A 10313-nucleotide genomic window follows, 5' to 3' on the forward strand; every position below is an offset into this window, starting at 1 on the left:
GTCTGGGAGACTGGAGGGGGGGACTGGTTGTGCAGGCAGACTGGTTGTGAAGACTTTGTCCTTCTCATGAAGGACAGCTGTGGCAGCCAATTGGGGATGGAGAGAGGGAGGAGCTTCCTACCCTCAAGTCTGGTTCCAAGCAGCAGCAGCAGCCTTTGGAGACATGGCACCACTTTCTAACCAGAGCTTTTGCCACCAAAACTGAAGAGGAACTGAGGGTGACAATTGAGGTTTGTGGTTGTTAACCTCTGGTCACTTTTCTTGCAGAACCGTGGGTTCCCGCATTTGGACGACCACAAACCCAAACCTCTGATATGGTTGCCAGATGTTTGGCGTGATGTCCAAAGGCGGCTTAGGACTACAAATATTTATAGAATGCTTTTCAACAATTTTTCTCAAAGTGGTTTAATAGAAAGATAAATATTAAAGCTCAGAGCTTTTGGTTTGGGGACATGAGGGGCACAGAAAACACTGGCCTTTTGACACAGATAAATATCTTCTTTTGAATTTGCCAGCATAGTATTTGTTGAAATCCACAAATGGAAAGTGACAATAACACTGGCAACCAGGAGAAAATATCAGATAAATCAGAGAATAAGTAGTAGTTTTGGAAGAATGGGCTTTCATTGATGTGTATTAAAGGAACAGAAAAACAGGTACAGTATATGCCTTACTGTGATAACCCCAGACTTTAATTGTTCAGTGACTTGAATACATAGCATATGCACTGCTACGCTGTTTATTGATATGGCCATTTAGCTGCTAAGGAATTAAATCCATCTTTGGTACCATATCTTTTTCTATAATGCTTACTGTTCAATTAAGGAAATTAGATTCTTTCTACTGACAAGATTTAATTATTTAGTAACCAAAATGTCAAAAATGGTCCTATCCGAAACTTATTATTTCTTCATATGAAGAGCAAATGATCTGCCTGCTGTATTATAATGTGTTTAAGCACTGCATTTTAACAACATTGCAGACAGTAATTGGCTCAATTAGTTCCTAAATGTTACCAAGAATGCTGAAAAAGCAGCTTGTGCTAAAATACCTATTTAAAATTTAATCATATAATTTCAGCAAATTTTATTGAAGCTTTCAGTAGCCCCATTGGCTGCTGGGAATTACATCATCTCAGCTCCACTCCTGGGACACTTGCAGACTTTAAAGACATTCATTCTTATCCAAGACATTATGTCAAGAAAGTCAATGTTTCAGTGACTGTTGCTGGTGTCTATCTTATGTTTCTTTTTAGATTGTGAGCCCTTTGGGGACAGGGATCCATCTTCTTTGTTATTTCTCTGTGTAAACCACCCTGAGCCATTTTTGGAAGGGCGGGATAGAAAATGAATAAATAAAAATAAATAAATAAAATGTTCCACCCATTGGCCAAAGTAGGTTCTTGGGTCTAATAATGCTGTATCTGAAGGTATAAGACTTCATATAACATGATTCCTAGACCTTGTATTGATATTACTATATGCTCATATATTGTAGCATGCTACCCCATATCATCTCAGCATTTGGTCTTTCATGCATGTATTTGAGAAATAATTCTATCATGTGCCTATCTCCCTCCACTCCTTTGTCACCATAATCTTGATGACAATGCAATGATTAGTAGATGCCAGCATGATGAACCTGTCAAGAATAAATCTTGCCACACTAATCTTATCTCTATTTTTGATCAGGTTACTAGTTTAGTGGGTTGTGGGAATGTTGTGGTCATAAATTATCTTGTTTCAGCAAAGCATTTGACAGTTGCCCATGATATATTGATTAGCAAACTGGTCAAATGAGCTCTAGAGGATAATACCATCAGGTGGATTCACAACTGGTTGGAAGAGTGTACTCAAAGGGTGGTCATCGGTGGCTCCTCATCAGACTGGAGGGAGGTTTCAAGTAGGGTGCTGCAGTAGGTTGGGCCCAATACTCCTCAAAGTTTTTTAATAGTCTAGATAAAAGGGTGGAGAGATTCTTTATCAAATCTGCAGAGAAGACAAGAATAAAATTGTAAAATTACCTTAATAAAATGGAAAACTGGGCTGAAACTAGCAAAATGATACTCAACAGAGTCAAATGCAAAGTTCTGCACCTAGGGACAAATCAATTAATCAATCAAGCAATCAAATGCAAAGGTATACAAGATATGGTGCCTTGGCAGCTGTACATGTGAAAAGGATCTCAAGATTGCAGTTCACAAGCTGAATGAATCAGCAATGAGATGCAGCTGCAAAAAAAGCTAATGTGGTTTTAGGTGACATTAATAGAACCACATTTTCCATGTCATGAGAAGTAAGAGTTCCACTTTATTCTGCACTACTCAGACATCATCCAGAGTTCTGTGTCCATTTCTGGGCATCTCATTTTAAACAGGATGGAGGCAAATTGGAGCAGGTTAACAAGAGGGCAACCAAAATGATCAAGGGCTAGAAAAGAAGCCCTATATAGAAATGTTAAAAGGAACTTGGTATGTCTAGCCTGAAGAAGAGAGAACTGAGGGAAGACATTATAGCACTCTTCAAATACCTCACAGGCTGTCACATGAAAGAGCCAAAGACGTGTTCTCTGCTGCCCCTAAGAGCAGGACTAGATCTAATGCAGTTAAGTTCTAGGATGGTAGATTTCTGGTGAACATTAGGGAGAACTGTGTAATGGTAAGAGCAATGGAACAAATTACTTAGTTAGTAATGGGCTCTTCTTCACTGAAGGCCTTCATGCAGAGACTCAGCACCCATCTGTTGGGATACTCTAGCTCTGGATTTCCTGCATCAAACAGAGAGTTGTACTGGATGATCCACAAGGCCCTCTGCAACTCTGTGATTCAAAGTTTCTTTCCATTTCAGGCTCAAAGGTATTCTTGTCATATATGCACATCACTAATATATGTTCTGCCCAGAGCAGTGTTTTCAGTGAAGGAAGTAGTGGTTGACAGAGAAGTAGGGGACAGAGTGTGATGAGTGCACATGGTGAATGGGATTGGTGAAAGAGTCAAACCCTCCATCTCCCCTTTTCATTCTCCCCATCAAATTGGATGTGTCTTCAACTAGTTCCTGATAAAATCATTATAATCATTTTCTTTAGAATCTGCCTGTGCTTACAGTCCGCCCTGGATCAACATTAATTCCAATGAACAATATCCGTCACCTTCAAGAACATGATGACAGTTATGGATACGAGTGTCTTGAAGGTAAAGACTGCACCAGCTTCTTTTGCTGCTTTGATGACTGCCGCACAGGATCATGGAGAGAAGGAAGGATACACATCCGAGTGGCCAAAATTGACTCTTACTCTCGGATCTTTTTCCCCACAGCCTTTGCCCTATTCAACCTTGTTTATTGGATTGGTTATCTTTACCTGTAAGTACCAGATATTTCACAGTCCTGGACAAGGGATAACTGACACTTTTAAACACATCATAATGAACAAGCTTTAAAAGTTAAAGCTTCTCACTTTTTTCTTTTTTAATGCCTTATGTTTCAAAAATACAGAATCCGAGAACAAATTGAAACACTGATAAAACTCTTCTCCCTTGACCAGTTACAAACTTGTTTTGAAATTATTCAGATTTGTAAAGAGGATGGATTTATACATTTCCCTTTATTTTTGAACTAACTTTAATAAAAATCAGTGGTTTAAAGGCTAGATCAGGAATTTCTTCCTAAGTTTTTTAAAGAGGACAACAGTTCTGTAGCAGCTCTTACACCAAAGCTGACAAAGCCTTAATACCCTGGAAACTAAGACTAATCTGAAAAAGATTGACTTACCTACTTCTGATCCCAGAGTAATTAGATCTAAGCCAGTTTAAATACATTGACAAATAAAGCACTTTAATGGGATGTAATCAGTTTAAACCACTTACTCTGGCTTGAGCAATTTGTGGATAGGAATGAAAGGACAATGCTGAGGATCAAATTACATGTGATCCAGAGGGCAGGAACATGGGAAGCTGCCAACTACTGAGTCAGACCATCTAGCTTAGTATTGTCTACTCTGATAATAGCTCCCCAGGGCTTCAGGCAGGCATTTTTCTCAGCCCTACCTGGAGATGTCTGAGATTGAACATGGGACCTTCAGCATTGCTAAACTGATGCTCTACCACTGAACCATGCCCCCCTCCCAATAATAAGATCTCCCAGTGCATTTTTTAGCCTTAAAGGCAGCTTTGGAGCCCTTGATTTGGATTATGGCTGTAGAAGTGGAAGGGAGGTTTAACCTTTCCCCCTTGCACTGCTCTTCCAATGGAAATTGCCTTTTGAAACTCTTAATAGCCATGGAGAGAGAAAGAAAGGCAGGTACTGTATTCATATACCTGCAGGAAGTAGTCATTTGCATTTAGTCATCAGACCATAGCAAAACAGATTATACAAAATATACCATCAAATTAACACGCAGGCCCAAACTGATAAAAAATACAATGAATCTAAAAATCCAATAGAAACAGATTGTATAATACATTCACATAAAACTCAAATACAGACTCTATTAAAACTACAACTAAAAGTATTACAACTAAAACTCAGAATCCCTCCAAGTCACAGCATTTTCCTCAGGTACTTCCCTCTAATATTAATAACTGTGGATAAAAAATGAGCAGTCTTGGTTATTATATATTTATCTTAATCACACAACAAATAAAACACTGTATTTTGGGCAGGCATCTGCATAAAATTCAAGATGCGTCCTAGATGCAATTCTCTTTCAGACTTATACAATGGATATTGCATCATAATTTGCACTAAATCCTCAATAGAATTTAAACCACAGGGTAGGTACACTCAAGATAAGGCTCATTACTATATCCTCCCCTAGAACAGCCGATGTCATGATATTAACAGGCACTATCTCCTGTCCAATGTCTAGTGGCAGCTTTTGAGGGAAATGATTTTTATGGGGGAAATGGTGCAGAGGTGAGGGTCACACCTCTCTTCCTCATCACCAGAGTCCAAACTGGGCCTCCACAGTGGCTAAGGATGAAAACATATATTGGAAGTGCTAATCACGGATCATATGTAGTGGCCCTGACTAAACTTCTAATTGACTAGTCCTCTTATGCATTGAATATTTTTGTTTCATAACACGATCTATAATGGAAGTATGTGAGAACCTGAATAGGATATTGATATTCATCTGCCTAGTGCTACATTCAAGAGATGAGAGCAGCATGCAACAAACATGTTACATAAAGGGATGGTATTCTGAACTTTTTGTCTTTTACGTCATGTATCTTATGTTTACTTTTGTTGCAACTGTCATTTATCTGCCATCAATTCAGAGATTTCTTACTGGAAGGCAATATTCTGAAGCAGATAAATGTTTTCCAATTATCCACAGTGTACAATGAACTCCAACAGAACGGTCCTCAGGCCATGTTCCTGTGATACGTAAGCAGTGTGGCTGCTGCTTCTGTTTGTCATTTCTCACAAGAAAGAAGAAAAGGAAAGCCTCAGTATGTGAACAAAGCCTCACAAGATGCACTTCAAAAAGTTTATTAAGGTCCTGCTTTTTGCAGTAGATCACTCTTCTTCAAAGGAAACTTAGCTAGGTTCTTTTAAAACAACTAAAGAAATTTTGTGCGGCTTCTGCCACTCCAGCGATGCTGGAAATGAGGAAACCACATGGGATGAAGACCAAGTGTTAACTTCCCATATTAACATTGTCCCCCACACCCAGGGGCCAAGCATCTAAATCCATTATTGGCCTCTCCTCAAGTGAATTTTTGATTGTTGTCAAATCCAAAGTTGCTACTGTCATGTGAGAAGTGACAGTGCAGAAGCAGCAACTACAGGACTTCTGTGCCATCTGAAGAGTGGCCCACTGAAAGTTGATGTGTGTGTTTATTTATGAAGAGTTTTATGTCAAATAATCCTGGAATTTGTTGGAAGCTGCTAGAAAAATGCCTCATGAAAACGTACACCCGTGGATTCCTCCTATAGTCTAAGCTAGAATGATACATAAGTTCTAAGGGAACAGAATGGAGACTGCTGAGACATAGATTGAGCTTAAAAAATATCCCCCAGTCCAAATGTGACTGCAGCTACTCATTCACTGGTTTTGACAAGCCACTAGCTTTCACTCTCAGATCTGTATCAGTAATATGGGCAATGATACAGGCCTATCTTAAAGGACTGCTGTGAGCTATTTATTTTATTATTTATTTATTTAGTACCTTTATATACCGCCCCATACAAAAAAAGTCCCTGGGCAGTTCACAATATAAATCAATTAAAACATTAACACAATTAAAACAATTTAAAATACAATAAAAACTTTTCTCTATAACCAAATCTTTAAAACTATAAACTAAAAGCCCGACTAAACAGTTTTAGGTCCCTTAGGTCCTAAATATTTTAGGTCCTTCTTAAAAATATTCAGAGAAGGGGAAACTCTAATTTCATTAGGAAGCAAGAAGAAGGCATTCTCTTAAATACCTCAGACTCAAGCCGTTTAGGCTCTATAGGTAGTAACTAGCACGTTGTATTTCACCCGGAAACTTATTGGCAGCCAGTGTAGTTCTTTTTAAATGGGTGTAATATGATCTCTTCAGGCAAGACCCGGAGACCAACCTGGCTGTTGCATTCTGTACTAATTGCAGTTTCCGAACTGCTTACAAAGGTAGTGTGACGTAGAGCGCATTGTAGTAGTCAAGCCTGGATATTACCAGCATATGTACCACTGTTTTAAGGTAGTTTATCTCCAGAAATGGACGTAGCTGGTGAATCAGCCAAAGCTGATAAAAAGTACTCCTGGCCACTGCCTCAACCTGAGAAATCAGGGAGAGGTTTGGGTCCAGAAGTACTCCCAGACTATGTACCTGCTTCAGGAAAGGATGACATAACTGCTAATACTATCACACTCTGACGAGATATTTTGAATATCAAAAGCTGCACAGCCTGAATTTCTTGAGGACCTCAGTTTAAGTAGAGATATAGGCAAGGAATTTAAAAAATAAATGCAAATAAATACACTTCAAACTTGGGATTAAGAGTGCATTGTGATGTCAGGGATGACTTTGAGCTTTCCACTCATGGTGTGGTGCTGTGCTTGATTCATTACAGTGGTTAACCATTTCGTGGCCATAACCTACTACCAGATTCTGCAGACTCTAAATGTATGTTCTGTTCTTTTAGAAGAACAGAGAGAGAGAGAGAGAGAGAGAGAGAGAGAGAGAGAGACTCGTGAAGGACTTACACTCTATTCAGTCCCTCACTGGGGACTGAACCTGGCAATTAATGAATGTTTGGCTTGTGTACCACCAGTTAGTGCTGTTCAAAGGAGGGAACTACAGAAAGATTAGCTAGAGCTGGCAAGAGCCAGAGCAGGTCAGGTCAGGTGTTACTCCCTGATCATATAAAGGCTGCCTGATCACTCTTGTTTACTGATCTCAGCAAGCTAGGGATTCTCTTCCTGTTTCTGCTACAAACCTCCAGGTGCCTTTCTGACATTATAGTTTTCTGGCCTTATCCCTTTACCTCATTTCATTCCTGCCAAGGGTGCAGCTAGGGGAGAAGGGGCCCGTGTTCACCCCTTTCTCCAATGGCCTCTCGGAGTGGGGGAGATAATGAACAAAATAGGGAGGGGTGGAGATGGGGCCCCCCAGGAGCTGGGGCCCCCAAGTTCTTTGAACCTATTCACTCAATTATAGCTATACCCCTGATTCTAGCCTCTCCTTGTCCTACCCTTGACTGGAGTCTGTTCTGATGAAACTATAATGTTCCCCAGAATATAATATGTTACTTGCAGACACATTTCTGCCACAACTGACCATATCCTGACAATAAATAAATCACAAAAGGTTTGCACATGCTGGTTGTAATAACTTTGACAAATAATATGATTCACAAGGGAGCCCACTGACATAAAATAAAAATAAATTTAAAGGAACACTCACATGTTAAATGGTGCCACATGAAAAAATTGTGACCCATTTATGATGGACAAGTACAACAATCACCACTTTCCCCACAACATGACCTCCTTATGAAAGAGGCTCAAGGCCCACGGTTGATCCCTGATCCCCTATACTCCATAGTTTTCTCTTAGCAGACTCATTTGACCATCACTTATCTCCCATCCCACATGCAAATGAGAGCTTTCTCCTAGATGTCCATGCATCTCTCTGGTAAAATCCCATTTGTGGTTGCGGGGCAGTAACAGAGCTAAACTGTTGCCTCTTCAAAACATACCAATCTCCCTCCAATGCTAAAGGTAAGCTTCCTGTTGTGTCTTGGGGACAGCTGTAGGAAGTGGGTCACAAGGGGCACTTGACCAAAGCCCTATCAAATCTGGAGCCAGCCATGCATGATATAGATGTGCATGGAAAAGCAGTGGTTGGCCACGGTCCAAGTGTCACATGTCCCCTGTGGTTTGAAGATGTGTAGCTTCCATTCACATTTTATATCCACCATGCAAACACTGGTGGAACAAAGGTGTTGCTGGGATGTATTAAACAGCATGCTAAAGGGGAATTTGGCAGTTCTCTTTAAGAGACATGGCTGTAAAATAACGATTACAATGTGCAGGGGGGAAAGTTCAATTCTATCTCTTTGCTTCCGGAGTCATTTTATAATGTTTACTTGGTTTAATGTTTTGTATAAAGCTGTCTGATGTGCTAGTGTTTTGTGATTGGGCCACTATCTTTCTGAAGTGACTGAAAATATTGGTGTTCAAATCTCTAGCTGTATATAGGCAGGGAATTGTCTGGTTTCCGATTCTGCCTGGTGGAGAGTTCTATGAACTCATAGTCTTCAACAATCTTTAGCCAACAAAAGCTGGTCTAATAAAAGATTCCACATTACCTATTCTCATGTGTAATTTATCCTGTAAGGCTCTAGAGCAATTTGTAGGGGTTGGGCTGGCAAAGCCTCAAGCAATGATTGGCTGAGCTGACTCAGTATCCCAGAAGAGTGGGGGAGCCCTTGCTTGCTATGGAGAGGCAGTCTCTGACAAGTGGCCCAGGGAAGGTGGGGCTGAAGATTTAGAAAAAGATCTAGTCAATGTCTTAAGTAGCAGACAGCAAGCCAGGAAAGCAAGAGGCTGGGTGTGGGTCTAAGAAAGGACTGGAAGTGTTAAAGAACTTGAAGGTAAATACCTTCTAATTTAAGCTTAAAGGTCTTAAAGGTGCCTCTCGTTGTCGCCCACCCCGCAGCCGCACCTGCACCAGCTGCTACTGGCAGAAAGGAAAGGTGTTCACAATCAGGAATTGAAAGGAAGGCTGAAGGGCACATACTTGCTGAAATACCAGAGGCACCCACTCTCCTGTGAAGCTCTCCAACATACATCAGTGCTACTGCAGAGGTGAGCTGCTCCATGCCTACTAAGCATTATGCAAACACAGTTGTGAAATTATTTCCATTGGGATAATGGAAGTAGCATCAACTGTGATTGTGCAATGCATAATAACATTGTGCAATCACAGCCCGACTCTGCAGCAGCACAGACGTGCTTTGGAGAGCCTCACAGCAATGCAGGTGCCTCTCTGCACCAGCTCTCTGCAGTGTGCGAGCCACTGAATGCAATACATCCTCAGATACCTGCTTTGGAAGCATTTACAGCATGGAAATGAACAGTTCTGGTGAACATCAGTGTTATATTCTGTGAAATTACACTATTATAGCAATAACATTGCTTTGCTTTACTTTGCTAAAGAGAAAGGGAAACAGTACATTCATTTAGCTGGAAATGTGGGGATGGATTCTATTCAATTAGCATACTTTATTCAAAACAACATGCAAATTTTCCTGATCTCTATCTCCTGTAATACTACCTTCTGATAAATTTTTAATACAAAATCTTTCTAGTTAATTATGATGTAATATTACCCCCCCTATATATAATCAGTATATAACTATGATAAATTAAATAAATAAATGAGACGGCTGTAAATCAGAACTTCTCTGGTTTGAATCCTGCCTCTGCCATGATCTCAATTAGGGGCCTTAGGCAAGACACACACTCTCATTTTCGGCCCCATATCTGCAGTATGGGGATAATACTTGCTTACCTTTCAGGGTTGTGGTAAGGATTACAACTAGATAACTCATGTGAATTATTTTGAAGACTTGGAAGCACTACACAAACACAAAGTAGGATTATTGGCTGATGCATTAAGCCAGTGGTTCCCAAGGAGGATTCCTCCAGTTGTTACTGAACTACAACTCCCAGCATCTCCAGCCACAGGCTGGGGGTGCTGGGAGTTGTAGTTTAGCAACACCTGGAGGAACCCTAGTTGGGAACCAAGCTGTTAATTAAATTTTGGATGGAACTGAAACTACTCACTATTTTTCAGTAACATCTTTCAAAACTCTTTCAGC

The 10313-nt window shown here is 40.3% G+C and overlaps 1 protein-coding gene across 5 annotated transcripts in view; it reads left to right on the forward strand.

Moving 5' to 3' along the window:
* Window positions 1–8797, forward strand: part of GABRG1 (gamma-aminobutyric acid type A receptor subunit gamma1) — a 122702-nt gene extending 113905 nt beyond the window's left edge. For 4 of the 5 annotated variants that reach the window (XM_053255399.1, XM_053255404.1, XM_053255403.1 and 1 more), the window contains one exon: window positions 3085–8797. In XM_053255399.1, coding sequence (XP_053111374.1) covers window positions 3085–3363 — 279 coding nt within the window. In that variant the 3' untranslated portion in view covers window positions 3364–8797. Of the gene's footprint in view, window positions 1–267; window positions 1651–3084 lie in introns of those variants that run through there. The other variant, XM_053255400.1, reaches the window with a different exon arrangement.
* The last annotated feature ends 1516 nt before the right edge of the window (window positions 8798–10313 follow it).

The sequence above is a fragment of the Hemicordylus capensis genome, chromosome 5, assembly GCF_027244095.1.
Source record: "Hemicordylus capensis ecotype Gifberg chromosome 5, rHemCap1.1.pri, whole genome shotgun sequence".
NCBI classification, from domain to species: domain Eukaryota; kingdom Metazoa; phylum Chordata; class Lepidosauria; order Squamata; family Cordylidae; genus Hemicordylus; species Hemicordylus capensis.